Here is a 21575-nt window from a genome sequence, read left to right on the forward strand (position 1 = left end):
CTACTATAATTTTAACATAGAATGGGGTTTTTTAAGATTTATTTATTTATTTTGAGAGAGAGAGAGCAGGAGGAGAGGAAGACAAGCAGAGCTTGAGAAGCTTGACAAGCTGAGCGGGGAGTCCCACTTGGGGCTCAGTCCCAGGACCCCAAGATCATGACCTGAGCCAAAACCCAGAGTTGGATGCTTAACTGTCAGAGCTGCCCAGGCACCCTAGAATGGGTTTTTTATAGTCCAATATAATGAGATTTTTTTTCTTGCAGTGGATAGTTCTATGAATTGTAACACATGTATAGATTTGGGTGACCATGGGTACAATCAGGACACAGAACATTTCCAGCACCCGAAAATATCCCCTCCTGTTGCCCCCATGTCGTCAAACCCTCCCCTCTCCTTTTAAGCCCTGGTAAGCACTGATCTATTCTCCATCACTATCATTTTATCTTTTAGAGAATGTCACATAAATGGGATCACAGTACGTAACATTTTGACAGTAACTTCTCTCACTCAACACAATGCCTTTGGGATTCATCTAAGTTTTTACGTCTGTCAGTAGTTTATTTCTTTTGACTGTTGAGTACTATTCTACCTAGCCTAGAATTTTCAAAGCAAATCATCAATAAAGGAGGATATACAGGTTAATTCTTAAAATGTACCTCCTTTGTACTTCGCCACAGGAATCTAGCACACCGAAAAAGGGGAAACACCAAGAAGGAAGAGAGGTAGAAGGACAAGACGGTCTGCCATGAGGACGAAGCGTAAGAAATCCTGGGGGAGGAGGAAGACACCATCTCAAGACCATCAGTGCCCAGTGGCTCTTCTCCACATTGAAGAATCCTCTTCAAAAGATGAAATCACATCCGAGAAACTGGTGTGTGTTTGAATACCTTGAGAAGAGATTCACCCAATGGGTAGGAACTAATTCAGATGAGTTAATACACCGAAGAGTAAGCAGACGAACAGAAAGGGACATTTTTTTTTTTAACTCAAATGAAAACAGAAAGTTGTGCAGAACAGAGCATAATCAGAATATACTATGGTTCGGCTGCAAACTAGTATTTACACAATGTAAACATGGAATATTTGTCTAAACATAATTACACTGTAATTCCTCTGGGGCCCAGGAAATAGTGGCAGGGAGATCACTCTTCTCTATAACGAGCCTTGGAGAGTAATTTAACTCTTTAAACTGCATGCCTGTATCACACAGATAAAAATTAAAACTAAATTTTAAAACCTCACATGAAGAAATCTATTTTTTTTTCCCTAAATCCAGGCCAAGAGAAAGACAGCCATTTCTGATATCAGCCTTGAAGCTAGAGTCATAAATTCTCTCCTTTGTTTAAAGCCAATTCAAACTTGGATCTCTGTCATTGCAACTAACAGAGAACTGACAACTACTAAAATAATAGATTGGTGCTTGACTTGCTGAAGGTGGCCCAGGAGCCACCTTCATGTCAGGAGCTGGACATGCCCTCCAACCACCAGCCAAGGTGCCATGCAGCTCCTGGAGGAGCTGGTGTTCCAGACGCCCAAGGAACATGTTAGCCAAGCCAACCAGCGTGGAGTTGGTTGGTGGGATGGGGGATGGTCTGGCCAGAACAACACTTGATCCATTTCCAGGAAAGTGGTCCGATCTCTGTCTTTTTAAAACATGGTTACTGCTCTGCTTTCCCAGCTGTTCCCTTCTGGTGAATTTCGGTGAGCCATGGGCGGTTGCTCAAACCATGCCCATGAGGTCTGCTTGTGGAAGCTACTGTTGAAAAACGGTATTTCATCTACGTGTCTGGTTGGACTGGAAGGCCACAAGCAATGCCAACATTCATCAAGGACAGGAAAGAAGATATTTGCCATTAGAGCCTTAAAAATATACATTAGTATTAGAAATTTCTGAAAGGTTATTTTAAAAAACAGTTTTATATTTTTATTTAACCTTGTGCTAACAACATTTTCATTGACAGTACCTATCAAATATGTGATAAGATCATGATTAAAAATATTTAAGCAGATGGGTGCCTGGGTGGCTCAGTGGGTTAGGCCTCTGCCTTTGGCATGGGTCATGATCTCAGGGTCCTGGGATCGAGCTGGATCCTCGGCAGGGAGCTTGCTTCCCCCTCTCTCTCTGCCTGCCTCTCTGCCTACTTGTGATCTCTCTCTGTCAAATAAGTAAATAAAAATCTTTTAAAATAAATAAATAAATAAAATATTTGAGCAGGAATTGCATATACCCACTTGAATCATAAAGTCTGACACACAAAAATTGTGTCTGTGGAACAAACTCAAGTCTCTTGTATAAAAATCAGACACTTGGGGTGCCTGGGTGGCTCAGTCAAGTAAACATCTGTCTTCGGCTCAGGTCATGATCTTTAGGTCCCGGGATCAAGCTCCTGCCGCAGGTCCCTGTTCAGCAGGGAGTCTGCTTCTCCCTCTGTCTCTGCCTCTCCCCTGCTCAGGCTCTCTCTTTAACTCAAATAAGTAAATAAAATCTTTAAAGAAATAAAAAGAATAAAAATAAAAATCTGACATTTTACAAGAACTTTTGGAAAATTATAATACTTAATTATTTCTGAAAACTTCCTGTCTTATTTTTTTCATTTTTAAGGAACTAACATAAAGAAATATAATTCATTTTCAGGGGTGCCTGGGTGACTCAGTCAGTTAAGCATCTGCCTTCAGCCCGGGTTATGATCCCAGGGTCCTGGGATGGAGCCCCGAGTCAGGTTTCCTGTCCAGCAGGGAACCCGCTTCTCCTTCTCCCTCTACCCTTCCCGCCACTTGTGTGCTCACTCTCTCTCTCTCTATCTCAAATAAAAAAATAAAATCTTAAATAAAAAAAAAAGAAATATGATTCATTTTCTCCTAGCTTCCATACCAATAGCTTTTCAGTCATGTACTCTGACGCGAAAAAAGTTGGGAAGAACTGGCTGAAATCAGAAGGACATTTATTATTATATTAATGGAAAGTGAGAAGGGAGGCAGTGTCAAAGCCATGTCAATGGCTCAGTAATCTCAGCAGGAGCCAGGTTCCTTCTAACTTTGCTCTCAGCACCCCGACTTCCACACCCAAGCTCACCAGCTGAGGTCCACAAGATGGCTCCCGGAGCTCCAGAAAGCACGTCCACTGCTGAACATATGGTGGGAAACAGAATTTCCAATGGGAAATAGAACAGAGTGGACCTCGTACAGAAGCTTGGAGGGGCTCCAGATAAGTCAGCCCCGTGGAAGGTATTGGCTGTGTCTAGGTTCCAGGACACCTTTGTGACTCCTGGGACCAGAGAATGTGACTAACTCAATGTGGAGCCCGGGGAACCTTTGCCAAAAGGAAAACATGGAAGGAGGTCATCCCATTATCAGAAGATACCAGGCAGACTCCAAAACAAAACCACCAAAATCCATCAGAATTAGCTAAATAATAATAAGCTGAAGTAAAACCTGGGTTCATAGATCTCCTTGGTGTTGTATCATCTGAGCCAAAGTATAGAACTTTCTGTGGAAAACAGCTGTCTCTCCATCAAAATTTGCCCCACCTGCAGCCTAGAGTTGTAGTTTACGAAGGACTGCCCATCCGGGGATGACGCTTTCCAGGCTGGCCCCCTTGCAGTCACTCAAGGCTGTGTGACTAGGCTCTACCAATGGCACATTAGCCAGAAGTAGGTGTGTGTCTTTTAGAGCAAAGGATTCTAGGACATGAGTGCACTTTCTTCAGGTGCAGCTGTGGGGGATGAGAGAGCCACAGGATGGAGGGGGTCCAGGACCTTGAAGGAGACCTTCCATCTCAGACTTGAGAATAAGCAGTCAGTTTCTGTGACTTCAAAGCTTTGTATTTATATGGGGGGGGGGGGTATTGATTTCAGGAGCAAATGTGGCCCTAACTAAAATACTTTCCAGGACATTATAATGAAATCTGGACTATCAGTACAATTGTGATAAGACTCCCTTTAGAATTGGCCGTGAATGAGGATGGGTTAAAGAGCATTTAAAAGTAATCCACATTTCAAGATTTTTTTGCTGCTCAGAAAGAGTATGATGTTATCGTTGGCGGGATCTGGGTGAAGGGTACATGAGAACTCCCTGTACTATTTTTGCAACTTCTTGTGGGTCAAACTATCTCAAAATAAAAGGGTATAAAAAGATATCCAAAAAAGGCTTAATATTTTTTTCAAACTTCTGCCAACAGCTCTGGATTCCCACAAGAAAGGAAGGGTCTCAGTTTCCCCTTCTGTCAAATGAGAACTAGATCAGTGCTGTTCCAAGCACAGGGCTCCTAAGGGTGTTCCCTTAGGAACACTCAGCAAATATCTGATTTGAATTTCACCTTTAACATATGATTAACACAACTTGATAATACACACCCAAAACTTGTTACATGCTACCTTTTCACACACTGAGGACCCCAAGAGGTTCACTTTCAGATTCCCTCTTTGACGTTCAAACTTTGGAACAGTGTGTCTCCTTTACCATCTATGCATTATATTTGAACCTCCTCCGAGTCAATAATTACCTAGATTGTAACTATATTGCTTTGGTTTCTTAGAGATGGGCATTAAAAATTTGCTTTAGTTTGCTCAAATTTAGGCCTGTATTCTAATTAGAGAAATGCAAATTAAGTCTACAACTGAGCATGTTTTTACCCATCAGATTGACAAAGATCAGAAACGTGAGAACACCTTGGGAGTGAGTGTGACACCGGGGCTCTAACAAGTTACTGACGGGAGCTCCGAGTGGCACAACCCGGTTGGAATGCATCAAAACTTTAAATGCCCTTTGACCTAGCAATTCTATGTTTGGAAATCATTCTACAGATACTCTCTCTCCCATACAGATAAAAAGACAGACATAGATATTTGTTGCAGCTTTGTAGTAAAAAAAAAAAAACTGGAAACAAACTTAATGTCCATTAACGGGAATTGTGTCAGTACATTTTAGTGTATGTGTGTGCACACTGGAAAACTGAACACTTCCTGATGCAAGGAAGGTTAGACCACCTCTAACCAATATTTTCCAAGATACATTGTTAGGCGAAAAATTGGGATGTAGAAGGTTGTTTTGCTTTATGGTGTACTTTGGACAAAAGAAACGGATGGGTAAACACATCCTTTCCTGTACAGATGTAGGGAACATCTGAAAGACACACAAGAAACTGGTAATAGCAGTTGCTTCCTAAAAAGGAAATTTGGGGGGGAGCTCAGGGGAAGTTGAAGGGCACCCTCTTTTCTCTGTATACTCTTTTATACTGTTGGAAGTATTTCCATGCTCTTGCATTAACTATGTAAAAGAGTGAAAAAAGCAAGACCTGTGTCTGCTTGTTCCCATGAAATTTTCTAAATCAATGTAACTATTAAAACACAGGTGTGCCACCCTGGGTTTGGTGCCAGGCAAGACCCAACGCCAACTCCCATCAGAATAATTGGTTGAGTAATCAGGACTCAACGCACAACGGGTTGAGTCTTGATGATGCCCTATTACCGAGGGGTTTTGCGCCTCTTTGAGCTTTCAAGTTTTTCTTTGTTGACTTCTATGTTTATACAGGGATCGCAGGGAGTTGCTGAATATTGTTAATGAATCAGTTTTGGAGTAAGTTTTTCCCCGGTCCCCTTCAAAGACTCTGGATCAGCTTTCACGGACGAAGTCAGGAAGTGGGCGCTGGAGTCACCCAAGGTGTGTCTCCATGCTGCGTGCTGAGACCACATGCCCGGAGAGTCTGTTCCAGGGCGTCTGGGTGGGGCCCGAGCGTGTGGGTTCCCAGCAGGTGCCCGTGGAGAGTCCGAGGTGCTCCCCAGTTATGATTCACCTGCTGTGTCCAGAAAAGCGAGAATAAAACCGTAAGCCCTATAAACGTTATGGCCATCATGTCAATCAGGGCTCAACCAGAAAAAGGGAAGCAACACTGAGAATTTAAGTGTAAATTTAATGCAGGGAATTTGATACACACAGCATAAGGAGGGTGAAAAGTCAAATGGGCGTGGTCAGGAAACTGAGAGATTCGTAACAGCGGGAAGGCCCTACCCACCCCCATCCCCACCCCCGCTCCCCAGGGATGCAGCTGGGAACAAAGGGAGAAGGGGCGTTTTCAGAGACAAGGGACTGGTATCACGTGGCTGAGATGAGGCCACAGTGGTCCAGCTGGGATCTGGGGCCATAGAGCAGACACAGCCACAGCCACCAAGGTCAAGAAGGAAGGGAAGAAATGTTCTGGCTTTTCCCTTCCATGTGGCTTTTCCTTAACCAAACCTGGCAGGAAGCCAAAAGCCCCCCCAAAGCCTGGAAATCACAGATGCGGGTCAGCTGCCCTGACAGGTGAGCTGAGCTCACTCCGGGCATGCCCCCCTCCCCGGCCCTTTGGTTAAATATATGGTGGAAAGCTTGCACCACAATTTTCTGTGTAATTTTGACGAACTTTGAGTGGAGAGGTGGTGGATACAAATGCCTTTGAAAGTGCAAAGCTCTGGGTTCGCCGTTCTTTCTAGCCTTTGTCTCGAAAAATAAGAGAGGTTTAGAAGTGTTTGCACACCAGCTACCATACAATTTCAATGGAAGGTATCATTTTTCTGGATTCTGTCATCGTATCACACTTATGTCTGTATGTTTAACTAAAATGGGGGGAAAATGCTTTCTTGAAATAGCCAAAGGTTTGCTGTAACAGTGATCTTCCAAAGGAACTTTGATACCATCTCTTCATCCATCACTTTTCATACGCCAGGCCTCATTATAGACGCTGGTGTACAACAAGGAAGAAGATAAACAAACGTTCCTGCCCTGAGACCTTACTTTTTAGTGCACTGTGCATGACTGCTATCGGAAGCTACATTTGTTAAAATGTTTAATATGGAAGGGGTGTCTGGGTGGTTCAGTTGGTTAAGCATCTGACATTTGGTTTTGACTCAGGCCTTGAACTCAGGGTCGTGAGTTCGAGCCCCTCACTGGGCTCTACCCGGGGCATGGAGCTTACTCAAGAAAAAAAAAAAATGTTTACTATGGAAAAAAACTGGTTACTTGAAATTATGAACTATCTTGTTAAGAGAAGAGAAGGGGATCTTTCCTCCCAAAACTTAAGACAATGAACCCAGTGATTATGATCTTGTGATTCTTGTTATGATTAATATTACCAGAATTTAAAAATGTGTGTTCTAGGGGCACCTGAGTGGCTCAGTGGGTTAAGCCTCTGCCTTCGGCTCAGGTCATGATCTCTGGGTCCTGGGATCAAGCCCCGCATAGGGCTCTCTGCTCGGCCAGGAGCTTGCTTCTCCCTCTCTCTGCCTACTTCTGATCTTTCTCTTTCTGTCAAATAAATAAAATCTTTAAAAAAAAAAATGTGTATTCTGGGGACGCCTGGGTGGCTCAGTTGGCTAAGCAGCTGCCTGCAGCCTGGGTCACTATCCCAGGGTTCGGGATCGAGTCCCACGTCGGGCTCCCTGCTCAGCGGGGAACCTGCTTCCCTCCCTCTGCTGCTCCCCCTGCTTGTGCCCTCTCTCTCTGGCAAATGAATATGTAAAATCTTTACAAATAAATTAATGAATTAAATAATATTTTAAAAATAAGTAAAAAAAATAAAAATGTGTATTCTTTTAATAATTTAAGAAACTGTCTGAAAATCTCCTTCCAGAAATCATTTAAGTAAGAAAATAATTCTGATAGGTTGATTTAGGCAAATCTCTGTCCTTCTACAGTCTGTGCGACCTGTCCTTAAAGACTCTTACCTGAGTTCATCCTTCATTGGCCTTCTGACCAGAGGAAATCCATTTAACCTTTATGAGACTCCGTTTCTACATCTGTAAAATAGTGATAATCGTGCCTACCCTTCTGGAGATTGAATGGCAAAATACAGGTAAGGCAGGTAATTCCTCGGCAGAGATTTTTAGTCAAAAGAAAAGGTTGGGAGGGACGGGGTGGCTGGGTAATGGACACTGGGGAGGGTATGTGCCTCGGTGAGTGCTGTGAATTGTATAAGACTGATGAATCTCAGACCTGTACCCCTGTACATTGTGTGTTAATAAAAACAAATAAATAAATAAAAATATTTAAACCATAGGGAGGGACAAATCCTTTTTCTATCAGAAACATGGTAGAAATTTTGAATAAATTCAAATGGGCAATGATCTAGGGAAGTGACTCAATCTTTTTTTTTTCCTTAATATTTTATTTCTTTATTTGCAAGAGAGAGAGAGAGAGAGAGAACGAGCGGGGGGGGGGGGGGAGATGGAGAAGGAGAAGCAGACTCCCCGCTGAGCAGGGAGCCCAACATGAGGCTCCATCCCAGGACCCCAGGATCAGAACCTGAGCTAAAGACAGAGGCTTAACCAACTGAGCCACCCAGGTGCCCCAAAACTCAATCTTGATACCAAGAAGCAACAGGGAGGAATGGGGACTGGGGTAAATTATAGAGGCTAAGAGCAGTTCATTAGATCTGAAGAAATTTCTCAGATCCAGGCAAATGCTACCACACACATATGATAATGCAGTCCTGGATTTCCAGATCTTTCCATTGAAAAAAAAAAACCCACAAAAAACTTTAAATCCAAATTTATCAAATATAGAGATGCAGACGTGAGCTACTCACTAAAATGGAGCTTTTTTTGGAATAATGTCCCAAGGCATAAAACTGTGCTACCCAAGACAGTAGCCAACTGACACGTAGCTCCTGAGCTCCTGAAATGGGCCTGGTCTCGGGGAAGATGTCTTGTGTCAGCTACACACCAGATCAGGAGACTTAGTTTTGGATTGTAAACTGTTAATAATAATACTAAAATATGATAATGTTTTAGGGGTGCCTGGGTGGCTCAGTCAGATAAGTGTCTGTCTTCAGCTCAGGTCATGATCCCAGGGTCCTGGGATCAAGTCCTGCATTGGTCTCCCTGCTCAGCAGAGAGTTTGCTTCTCCCTCTCCCTCTGCCACTCCCCCCTGCTCATGCGCTCTCTCCCTCTCTCTCTCTCCCTCTCTCTCTTGCTCTCTCTCCCTCAAATAAATAAATAAAATCTTTAAAAAATAAATTAAACAAAATATACACAATGTTTTAATATTGATTGCATGTTGAAATGTTAATAATTTGGATATATTGGGATAGTTAAAAGGTATTAAAGCTTTTAAATCCCCATTTTTATGAGAAATGTACCGTCTTTTAAGCATTGGCAACAGATCTGAATTTATTCTACAGTCTAGATTTCCAACAGGTAGTAGGATTATATTTGTAACTTACAGGAAGTTGGCCTTTGCTAAATTGTGTTCTTTCTATTAACTGAGAAGTAGTCAAAATCTTAAGAACAAAAGGAACCATAAACATTCTAGTGTTTATGGCAAAGCCTTCTTAAGAAATGTAATTTTTGGGGCACCTGGGTGGCTCAGTGGGTTAAGCATCTGCCTTTGGCTCAGGTCATGATCTCAGGGTCCTGGGATCGAGCCCCACATCGGGCTCTTTGCTCAGCAGGGAGCCTGCTTCTCCCTCTGCCTCTACCCCTGCCTGCCGCTCTGTCTACTTGTGCTCTCTATCTCTCTGTCAAATAAATAAATAAATAATATAAATAATAAAATATAAATATATAAATATATTAAATATATATAATTTATATATAATATATAAAAATATATTTTATATATATAAATAAAAATAAAATATTAAATATTAAAAATAAAATCTTAAAAAAAAAGAAAAAGAAGAAATGTAATTCTTACTGAGAAGTTCATCTGGAAGGAACCCATATTGAGAAAATGATCTGAAAAGAAAAGGAGAGGAAAAGCCCTTCCAAATGGTGTTGAAACAGGTTCTCCAGCAGCTCTCTTCAGGATGGCTGGCATAGAGAGATAATGGGTTCACAGGGGCTAATAAAAAAAGCCACTGAGTATATTACTTAGGATATCTATAAAAAAAATTAACAACATTCAATGGCATATCAAATAAATTATGATGCAGTCTTATAATAAAATATTATGTAACCATTAAAATTCACACTGAGGAGCAGAAGCTTGCAAACACCAAATGCATCACAATCACCCAGGGCTCTTGTCTAATGTACAGATCCCTAGGCTTCATACCAGTGTATAAGAAGCAGAGTGTCCACCCATGGAGCTGGGACAACATCCCAGGTGATTCAAATGCACCAGCCTAACTGGGAAAACTCTTCAAAATCAAAGCCAATTATGAAGCAGTATATATAGTATTGTGTTTAATGGGGATCTGATTCACTGCATGAAAGAATGCATACACACACACACACACACACACACACACACAAGTAACAGTAGCTGAAACAAAATAAAAGGCATTTCTCATGTAAATAAAGCCCAGGAGTAGGCAGTCCAATTGACAGGTCCGCAAAGAAGTTAGGGACTTGGGCTACTTCCAGCTCACCACCTGACCATACCCAGAGTATAACTTCACTCTCATAGTCCAAAATGGCAGCTAGGGCTCCACCCATCACATCTTCTTTCCAAGCAAGGAAAGGAGGGAGTGGAAAAGAAGCAGCAAATGGCTATGTCAACTCATAAGTTTAGGAGACTTTCCGGAAGTTACCTCACAACATTTCATTTACATCGCAAGAATGTAGTCATATAACCATGTCCAGCAACAAAGGAGGCTGGAAAAAGCCTTCTTCTTGGAGGCCATACACTCAGCTGCAAATCAGAAACTCTGCCACTAAGAGAATTTGAGATAACCAATATTAGGTACACAAACAGAAATGTTCTGTGTGGAAATGTTCTGTGTCTTGGAGTATAATATTAATATGGTGGGTCATGTTGATTTGAACCGTATGAAATTAACATTTTTACGTTAAAATAGACAAATATCAGCAATTTATTTGTTCTATTATATTTCTATGGAAAAATCTAAAAAGATATGTAGCACATTTGTGAATATTGGTTGTCTCTGGATGGTGGGATCTCAGGTGGCCATGTATCATTTGTATAATCTTTAAAAATAATGATCATAATATATACCCAAAAAGGGAGATTAAAAACAGCATGTAAATTAAAATCATATTTTTAATAAGATATATGAAAACAACTTGTACATTTATCTATGCATATATATACACACAGACACAAAGAAAAAAAAGATTTTCAGTATATATGTCAATCAAAATATTATTTCTGGGGCTATGTGGCTGGCTCAGTCACTAGAACACGCAATTCTTGATCTTGGAGTTGTAAATTCAAGCCGCACATTGCGGGTAGAGCTCACTTTTTAAAAAAATGTTATTTCTGGGTAGGGGATTATAAATGGCTCTTATTTTCTTTATATTTTTCTGTATTTCTTCCCAAATTTCTAACAGTGAACTTGTAATACTTACACAATAAGAAAAACAAATATAGGAAGATTAAAAAAAAGAAAAGAAAAGAAATTTTAAGACCAAAAAAAAAAAAAAAAAAAAAAACCCATTGCAGTAATCTACACATACCAGAGAAAGTATGGCTGTGCATAGTAGCAAATGTTTAAAATGGAGTCGATGGAAACATATAAATTCATTCAACATCAAAAACTGTATTGAAGCCTCTGTGTACCAGACCCTATCCTAGTCTCTGGGGATACAGGGTTAATAAAGCAAGCCAGATACCCTCTCCTGGAGCTCACAGTCTGGGAAAATAGATAATGGCCTCGTGTAAATAAAAAATAAGAATAACAGGGATTTCTTGCCCAGTTATATGAGCTAGGCACTACTGTAAGCACATTATACATAATGACTGACTTCCTCTGGGGGGAAAAAAAAATGTAATGAAGTAGCTACTACCATTATCTCAACTTACAGAAAATTGAGACATAGAGCAGCTGCCCAAGGTCGCCCAAGTAACTCAAGGATTTATATGGTGGTGAGAACCTACAGACCTAACCACCCATTGGTAAGGTCCAGGCTCATAGCTCACTAAGAATTACCCGAGGCACTTGGGAAATATATGCAAATTACCAGGTCTTGGCCTAGGAAATTCTGCAGTAGGTCTCGGTTAGGACTTGAGAATTTGGTTTTTCCCAAGCCCTCTAGATGTTTCTTCTCTTCAAGCTAATACGAAGAATTCTGCGCTCAGCACAAGGAAGTCAGAGTGGGGCTTACCTCTCCGGGCTTGGGAGCTGCAGTAGCACTGGCCGGGAAGGGTCAGAAGGCTGGAAATGTTCTGTGTCTTGATCCAGGTGGGGCCTGCCCAGGTGTGCACATCCGTGAACATGGACCAAGCATTCAAGAACAAGCATGACCCTAAGCTGCAGGACCTGTGTGGGTCACGTTCGCTAGGGACAGGTATAATGAAGGTGGTGTGGCAGAGTGCCAAGAGGAGCAGGTGCTATAGATGTGGGACAGGAAAAATTGCCCTGGGAAAGGGACATTCCATTTGGTGACAGAAAGAAGCCAGGCCTGCAGAAGACCAGGGAAAAGCCATCCAGGCAGAGGGAGGAGCGAATGCACAGCTCCTGGGGCAGGGGCAAGAAGGCATGTGAAGCTGGCCTGGGTACAAAGCAAGAGGAGAGCAAAGATATGGCATAGGACCAGTGGGGAACAGCCAGCTCAGATCTAGCTCATTCCTGCCTCATGGCCCCAAGTCCTGCCCATCCCACAGGTTGGACTCCGCCCCCCCCACCCCCACCTGCAAATAGTGCCTGCTCTCTCATTACTACCTACTCAAATGAGCCTTCCTTGATCATTCCAGCAGTCATGATTGCAACCTTGTTTTCTGTCTTCCAAGGCCTTATCACTATTAAGCAATCACACTGTGGGGCACCTGGGTGGCTCAGTCCGTTAAGCATCTGACTTCGCTCAGGTTAAGATCTCAGGGTCCTAGGATGGAGCCCCACTTCGGGTTCCCAGTTCAGAGGGGAACTCTCTCTCTCTCCCTCTGCCCCTCCCCCTGCTAGTGTGCTCTCTCTCTCTCTCAATAAATAAATAAATAAAATCTTTTTAAAAAGAGAGAGAAAGAAAGAAAGAAATCACACGGCTGATTTCACTATTCAGCATTGACCGCATCACTAGCCGCTAGCCGAGTTCTCTTAGAGCAGGTACCCAATCATTTGGATCACCCTTGGACCTCCAGGGCCTAGCACAGTGTCTGGCACATGGCAGCACTTACCTATAAGTAACTGGTGGAGGCATGAACAATCCCTTAAAGGAAGCAGCAGGGAAAATTCCATAAGTTCTACAGTCCTATTCAGGGAGCGCCTACTACGTTCCTGGCACTAGGCCAAGTGGCTGGGGATAGATAGATCAGTGAAGCAAAGAGATTTTTTTTTTTTTTTTAATCCCACTTTCTCGGGAACTTTTGAATGTGTGGGGGGCGGGGCGGGCGGACAGGTAATACACAAGTAAATTATCTATCACTAGATAGATATATTCCAGGTACATAATGTTAAATGTAATAGGTTCTAAGAAGAAAGAAAAGGCAGACCAGAGAGAGACAGGGAGCTGCTGGGTGGGGGAGGAGGGAGCGTCCATATTAGAATGGACAAGCCAGCACTGGCCTCGCAGTGTGACTGTGAGTGTGACTCTCCCGAAGACAGCAGAGAGGCGGGCAGGTGAATAGAGGGAGCATAGCGCGGCGACTTGAGGCTGGAGAGGGCTTGGTGCTGAAGCCGAAGTAAAGGAGAGAGCTGTAGGAGATGAGGTCGGCCAAGGGGACACAGATCAGAGAGGACAGTATGGACCAACAGCTGGGACTCCAACAGCTGGAAACTTGGAAATGCTCGTTCTTGGGCCTCGCCCCAGCATTACTGAGTCCGAAACTCTGGGGCGGGCAGGCCGTCTGTGTTCTAGCGAGCCCTCCAGGTGACAGTGCCCGATAAAGGGGGCAGAACCCTGGCGCAGGGGGCCTCAGGCTCTTGATCCTAGTTGTTGCTCTTAGGATCCACGTGATCACTGTCCCCTTTATTTCACTAGCCGGGCAGGGGACCCGCCCAGCGCTCTGCCGATCTGCCCGCCGCTGATGCTCAGCTGGGGTTTCTCCCCAAGCCCGCCGCGCCCGGCGCACCCAACCCCCAACCGCAGCTCGACGCGGTCCCCTCTGCTCGAGCATCCCGGCGACCCGGGAGCGACGCCTTGGGGACCAGACGCCCAGGGCGGCAGGTGCAAAGGCGCCCGAGCCGGGGAGGCCAAACGCGTCCGCCACAACCGCAGGGGTGCGGGCCCGGCGCCGGCGGCCGCAGCTGGGGGTGGGGGCGCATCCCGAGCCGCCCGCGGCTGCCCAACCCACAGGGACGTTTGCGCGCGGTCCAGATCCCGGGGGATTCCGCGGTCCCGGCCCGGGGGGCCCGGGCATCGGGATTGGCCCGCAGCTTCCCCGGGGAGCCGCGGAGGCAAAGCCAGGCTGGGGCGGCCGGGCCCGGCCAGCGCCCTCTAGGCAGCGGAAGTGGAGCTTGCTTTACATCCGTCCTCCCCGCCTGGCGGAGTTGGGAGAAGGAAGGCTGGGGGGTGTGGAAAAATAAAAGGAAAAGTCCCTGCACCATGTAGATCAGCGCCCCCCACCCTGGCACCCCGGCCGGCCGGGGACCTCCCAGTCTGTGGCCATGAACGCGAGCAGCGAGGGCGAGAGCTTCCCGGGCTCGGTGCAAAGTAAGTGCTTTTCCGGACGCAGTGCGCGCTCCGGGGCCCAGTGCGCGCTCCGGGGCCCGGGCCCAAGCACGTCTGCGACGCAGCGAGCAGGCCCGGGGCCCCGAAATCGGGGTGACGGCCCCGAGCCGGCGTCTCGGGCACCGCGGCGGGCGCGCTGTGCAGGGGGCGCCGGAGTGGGCTTGGGATGGGGGCACCCAACCCAGTGCAAGGCGGGGGGCGCTCTCCAGCCTCGCAAGACCCCTTGTAAGGGAACGGTGGGGGAGGGCATGCCGTTCAGACAATCGCCACCCCCTCGGGGCATTCCCCGCCCCCTCCCCGGCGGAGTTTGGGAGGATTTGGGGGTAACTGCCATTACGCTGATGGGAAAACTTCTGCCTCGGTGGCTCCAAATCCTTGAAGTCTGGGGATCCGAGGGTTTCGTGAGGTCTGGCGGGCTGGGCTTGCCGGCACACTGGGAATCCTTTTACATATTAAAGGTGAAGGTCTGAATGGGGAATGGGGCGGTGGTCGCTTTGAGTTTGGGATTCATTTTAATTTTCCTGATGGGGTCAGCAGTCTTATTCAAGTACCTGATTTCGCCCGCGGCATTGTTTTCCAAAGTGTGGTCCAGAGACCGAGCGCAAACCAGGCACCTGAGAGCGGGAGCGCTTCTTTAAAAAAAAGAAAAAAGCTCCCTGGGCCCCACCCATTAGATGGGGTCGTGGGGGAGGGAATCTGTGGCCGAGTGGTTCGGTTGCAGAGTTTGAGAACGACCCCCTACCCTGGCACAGGGTTTTGCAGACACCTAGCACATAGGAAGCGCTTAGCTTGTTAGCTGTTGTGCAGACACTGCCTCCCAAACTTGGCTGGGTATTCCTTGCGTAACTTGTGAGAAGCACAGATTTCTCTGAACACCAGCCCCTCCTGCACCCTACCTCCGTTAGGACTCAGTATCTCCCAAGTGGAGCACAGATAAGTCCATGTTTAACACACAGACACACACACACACACACACAAACCCATTTGTTGTGATGCCATTACAAGTTTGGAGAACGTAGTCAAGATAAAGGAATTCTTGTTGCTGTTGAGCACCTACCTGTACCCAGTGTTTTCTGTTTGGTCTGTTAATTCTCACTGCAAATGCAGGAGGTTAGGTATATTTTATCATTCCAAATGTTCAGAGAGGGATACTGTCACTTCTAACAGGGTATCTCAGGAATAACCCCACCAGGTATCATACACGGGCATGGGGATCCCTGGCCTGGCCCTTTACAAGCACCACCTTATTTAATCCTCTTACCTATCCTATAGAACAGAAACTTTTACCCATCTTACAGATGAGAGAGACCAAGCCCAAGTCACTGTTTGTAAATTGTAATGTCAAGATTGTAAGGAAAGTCTAGGTCATTGTTTATGTGCTTGCCACACACTGGAGACATTGTCATTAAAACCCTTTCATACTAGGCATCAATCTTGTTGGATCATTAAGGAATCCTCATCAATGCCAGTGTTCGTTTTTCTTTTAGTCTCATGGGCATCTTAGCTGCCGGGAGGAGGTTGTGTTCCAGAGGAATAGAAAAGGCTTCATTCCTTTCACCCATTGATTGGATGTATTTAAGTGCACAAGCGCTCTGCAGAACGGTTTAGAAAATACTATGACACAGGGCGCCTGGGTGGCTCAGTGGGTTAAGCCTCTGCCTTCGGCTCGGGTCATGATCTCAGGGTCCTGGGATTGAGTCCTGCATCTGGCTCTCTTGCTCAGCGGGGAGCCTGCTTCCCCCCTCCCTCTCTCTGCCTGCCTCTCTGCCTACTTGAGATCTCTGTCTGTCAAATAAATAAATAAATAATATTAAAAGGAAAAAAAAGAAAATATTATGACACAGCCCAGACCAGCTCTCCTTAGCAAGTCAACCAAATTGTATTTCCACACAGAGATTTTTTTTGTCAGCTCGACTTGAGAAAGTTGAACATAATATAAATATTTATAAATTTTCAGAAAGTTATGATTCATATATACCAACTGTATATACACAAAGGTAGTTCTCATGTGATTTAGATTTCAGGAAATTTAGAAATAATAAAGACCGTATAAGTACTAAGATTATGATGCAGAGATAACATGAAATAGTGTGTTATTAGATGATTATATATATTTTTAAAGATTTATTTATTTGAGAGAGGGAGAGAGAAAAGAAAGAGAGAGTGGGGAGGGGGCAGAGGGAGAGAATCTCAGGCAGGCTCCCCACTGAGCACAGAGCCCACGGCAAGGCTCCATCCTACCATCCATGACATGACCTGAGCCGAAACCAAGAGTTGGGCGCTTAATCTACTGAGCCACCCAGGCACCTTTTAAATAATTATACTTATAAAAATTTTAGTGATCTAGCCACAGTGCTTATGTGATATTATGTGGGGAGAAGACTAATTTTATAGTACATTATGATCTTAATTTTTAAGCATAAAGAAAATAAATGGAACAAAATAATTTGTAATGTTCATGGTACACATAGGTGGAAAGATTGTGACTGATTTTCCCCCTGCTTCTTCTGTTCCATATTTTCTGTTACAAACATGAGTTTCCTTATAATGAAGCAGGAAAATTTTTAAAAATAAAAATGAAGGTTGTCATATTAGAGACTTATTAATTGGTTGTATTTCTTCATTTAACCAACCTTTCCATCACACTTTCTAATATAGTAACACAGGTATTAACTCTTGGCATCATTACTATTGAGAAACAATGTCCCTATCAGTTAGGAATGAATTTTGGCTACAAGTAACCAACTGAACTCTACCAGCCTAATGAGAAGTCTGAAATTAGTTGATGCAGGGGATCAAGGGGTCAGCACTGTAGCGATCTGAGCATTTTCCTCATAGTGAAAATAGGGTTGCAGAAGCTCCTGGCATCACATCTGCACTTAAGACCAAAAGAAGAGGGAACCAGTGCCATTCATGTCTGACCCCTTTTTATCATGAAAGGCCAAACTTCCCAGAAGTTCCCAAGCATGTGAGGGACCAAGATCATTTAGTAGTTCTCTTGGCAGGGTCCGGGGCAGGAAGCAGGTAAAAGCAGAGGGATTGATTTTCATAACGAATGGGGAATAAAACTACCTTTCATTGGGATGGGACATGGCTACTGCTCCTTCAAAGTACAGCAGTCCTGCACATCAAAGAACTAACTTTTTTTTTTTTTTTAAGATTTTATTTATTTATTTGTCAGAGAAAGAGAGCGTAAGCAGGGGGAGCAGCAGACAAGGGAAAAGCAGGCTCCCTGCTGAGCAAGGAGCCCGATGTGGGACTCGATCCCAGGACCCTGGGATCATGACCTGAGCCGAAGGTAGATGCTTAACTGACTGGGCCACCCAGGCATCCCTCAGAGAACTTTCTTGCGTAAAATACCACTAGTGCCCCTGCGGGCAGCAGTCACTTGGGTCTGGGAACATGGCTACTAAGGGAGAAGACGGAAGTAGAAGGGACATCAGGCCAGCCACTAGCCATCTCTGCCACAGTGCCCTTTTTTCTACCATGAATCTGGTTAGTGTTATAATCTCAGGCTGTTTGAAATTCGTTAATTAATTAATTAACCTGTGGCTTTCCCTTTGTCCCATGGAGTCCCAGGTGGCACCACAGTGCTGGTTGAGCTCACTCCGGACATCCACATCTGCGGTATTTGCAAGCAGCAGTTTAACAACCTGGATGCCTTTGTAGCTCACAAGCAGAGCGGCTGCCAACTGACCGGCACGTCCGGGGCAGCCCCCAGCGCAGTCCAGTTTGTATCCGAAGAAACGGTGCCTGCCGCCCAGACTCAGACCACCACCAGAACCATCACCTCCGAGACACAGACGATCACAGGTACGGTCGCGACAGTGGGAGAGACTGTTAGAGTTGGCCCTGTTATGTCCCAAACACCTCCGTGGAACTTATTAAAAATATAGATTCCCAGGGTCCACCCTGTAGGCAGGCTGATTCATTATTTTTAACAAGCTCCACTGGGAAGCCAGCTGCCCAGCCAGGTTTGGGAACTGCTGGGTGGCAACATTAACTGTTAGCAGTTATAGATGTTGTCATGTGTTAAAACAGACAAAAAACAGATTTCTAAAACAAAAACCTGTATACACCAAGAAAAAAAAAATACTTACAGGAAATGCATGAAAAAAAAGGTAGTTATTTTGGGTGGTGGTAGTGTGGGTTTGATCTTAAAATTTGCATTATTTTTATAAAGGGACAAAAAACATGTTTTGTTTGTTCTGTTGTGTGCTTTAATTTACCAGTAGGTTTTGATGCCTCCCCTCTCCCCCCTCCCTTGCTGCCAGCTAGGAAAATAGAAAAGTTCATCCTAGTTCTTAGTTGTGTTCATTTACTCCACCAAAAATAAATTACAGATGGATCTAAAATTTAAATGTGCACAGTGAAACCATAAAATTGTAGAGTAAATACACACACACACACAGACACACAGTCGCACTAACATTACTTGTACTTACACCTCTAGGATCTGTCTCAAGGGACTAGACGGACAAGTTTAAAAATGTGAAGTCACCCATTTATGAAATAGATAGCGGAGATGCTGTCAGATCCTGCGGGGTAACAGAGAATGTATTCTGTAGCTAAAGGCATTCAGATTTTTAAATGAAAGTATATGGGACTTCTGGCTGACTCAGTTGGTGGAACATGTCACTCTTGATCTCAGGGTTGTGAGTTTGAGCCCCACGTTGGATGTAGAGACTTAAAAATAAAGTCTTTAAAAAATAATCATATATATATAGATATATATATGGTATATATATCAGTACTCTGCCTACCAAAAGACAAGCTGGAGTCCTCTGGCAAAAGAAAATGCATCAGGAATGTGGCTACAAATAAAGTTAAAATTTTCCCAAAGTAAAAACAATGTATAAAACTAAAGACCAACAACTGGGGGAACAAACTGCAGCACAGATGACTAAGGCTTAATGTCCTTCATATATAAAGAACTCCTAAAATCAATAAGAGTAGAGAAAAAGAAGCAAATGAAAATGTCAGCAAAGGGCAGCAGATAATATACAAGAGACCACTGAACATAGAAGGATGCTCTGTCACCTTAGTAATTAAATTAATGTGAGTCAAAAGAAGGGCTGGGACAGATACTGCTTTCAGTGTAAATTCATATAACTTGGACAATTTTGTGATGTCTTTTAAATTTAACATCTTAAATTTAAAATGTTCCAAATTTTAAAATGTACATAAACACATTTACCTAGTAAGTCCACTTATCCCCTAAAATTTCATAAACAGATGTATAAGGGTGTTCATTTACTATATAGGCTATAAAGAAAGTGGTGCCTTTGTATGTATACATCAAGAGAAAATCAGATAAATAAACATCAGAGATTCGGACAGTGAAATATGACTTAACTGAAAAGGGGAGCTAGAGCTTTGTAGAGACACAAAGATTCTTGGGGGGGGAGTGTAAAAACACACATATGGATGCATACCTAGTATTATATTCGAGGCAAGCTTCTAGAACAGGAATGAGGCCGGTAATGTTAAGGAAAGAAGCAAACTGTGCGAAAGGGAATGGGGACTGGTGGGAACTGTGGTTTAAGTAGAATGAATACATATGACTCATCCGAAGGGACAGCTGCCCTTTGGATCCGGTCAGTTAGATATTTGGGTTTTTCAGAGAAGCTGAAAAATGTAAAATTTCTGAAATTTTAAAACTGTGTTGGCCAAACGAAATATATCCATCAGCCTGACTGAGCCCACAGGCTTTTTCTGGACTCTTCTCCGACAGTGTTTAGCAGATAGTTAATCTGGATCTGGGGGGGTGAAAGAACATGGCGGGGGGGCACCAACTTTCACCACCTTGGTATTGGTGTGGTGGTTGGATTTTTTTGCCAATAAGCAAAGTTTTGGGGTTGTCTACCGAGTCTTTAAAACACTGAACTATAATTACCTGATCACCTCACAAGCCTTAAGAAAAGCACCTTGAGGTTGTCCCACTTTCTCCCAAGTTTATCTTAATTATCATCCCAGAGGAAGTCACTAAGAAAGTGTTAAAGCTAAAAACCACCTTAGCAGTGGGTTTTCTTATTTTATGGCTGGACATAAAGCTACAGGTGGGAGAGGACCACCAGTTCAAGACAGTCCCAGGACTTAGGCATTTTGGCTTTTACCCTTGTGGTCTTCTCCCTGTTCGCCGTCCTCAGAATCAAACTCCCAATAACCCTGCACATGGGGTGTGAAACCCATAAAACGTCAGGAGGCGTCAAGGCCCACACTTTATTTTTGGCCACTGCACCTTTCCAGGTTCTGAGGCTTCGCTTATGCTGTTCCCTCTGCCCAAAATACTTTTCCCGACGGCGGATCTTGTTTCATCTTAGGACACTCCCCTTCACTCTGTACGGCAGCAGCCAAGATGAAGTCCTCTCTTTTCCAACTGAGCCATGTTTCTTTGCCTCAGAGCCTGAGTATGTGTTGTACCCCCTGCCTAAAACTGACTCTTGGGCATACGTCCAAGCTGAGCTTAAAGGCATCTCGTCAGAGACCCCTCCTCTGTTTCCCCGGACCAAATTAGGTCCCTGTCATTAAACCATCCCTGAGCCGTAAGTGCCATGAGGTCAGGGGCTGCACCCCTCCTGCCCACCGCTGGATCTCCGGCACCGGTCCTTGCTGGGAGAATGAGCGGCTGCCCCAGTCTCCCATCCATCAGTAACGCTGACCCCACACCCACGTACTGGCTCCTCCTTCTGTCCTAGGTCTTTGCTCAAAGACTCTCACCCTCCCCTTGGCATTTCCACTGCCCTGTGCCCACTCACGGGGGGCATGCCTGCGCTTCACTGGCCACCCTGTATGCTCAGGCCGGGCCTGGAGACGTCGGTGCACCTACCTCACGGTGGCACCCCTGGAACGGAGGTGCGGGGAGCTGCACGGTCCAGAGACTGGCTCCTGGGCTTGCATTCCTGCCTGCCACCCTCCACCCCACACTGTGGGCAAGTTGCCCTCTGCTCTCTTCTTAATAGTTCTCATCTGTAGAAAGGGGTTCGAGTGGCACCTAATACTATTAGGTAATAGAATTAGGTGCCTATTACCTAATC

General features: G+C 44.6%; 1 protein-coding gene across 3 annotated transcripts in view; it reads left to right on the forward strand.

Moving 5' to 3' along the window:
* Positions 1-13855: 13855 nt before the first annotated feature.
* The window catches only part of ZFP64 (ZFP64 zinc finger protein), an 87586-nt gene continuing 79866 nt past the window's right edge, over positions 13856-21575 (forward strand). The window contains exons 1-2 of one of the 3 annotated variants that reach the window (XM_032350322.1): positions 13856-14520; positions 18112-18351. In XM_032350322.1, coding sequence (XP_032206213.1) covers positions 14475-14520; positions 18112-18351 — 286 coding nt within the window. In that variant the 5' untranslated portion in view covers positions 13856-14474. The remainder of the gene's footprint in view (positions 14521-18111; positions 18352-21575) is intronic. The other 2 variants (XM_032350320.1, XM_032350321.1) reach the window with 2 other exon arrangements.

Source organism: Mustela erminea, chromosome 7, assembly GCF_009829155.1.
Source record: "Mustela erminea isolate mMusErm1 chromosome 7, mMusErm1.Pri, whole genome shotgun sequence".
NCBI lineage: Eukaryota > Metazoa > Chordata > Mammalia > Carnivora > Mustelidae > Mustela > Mustela erminea.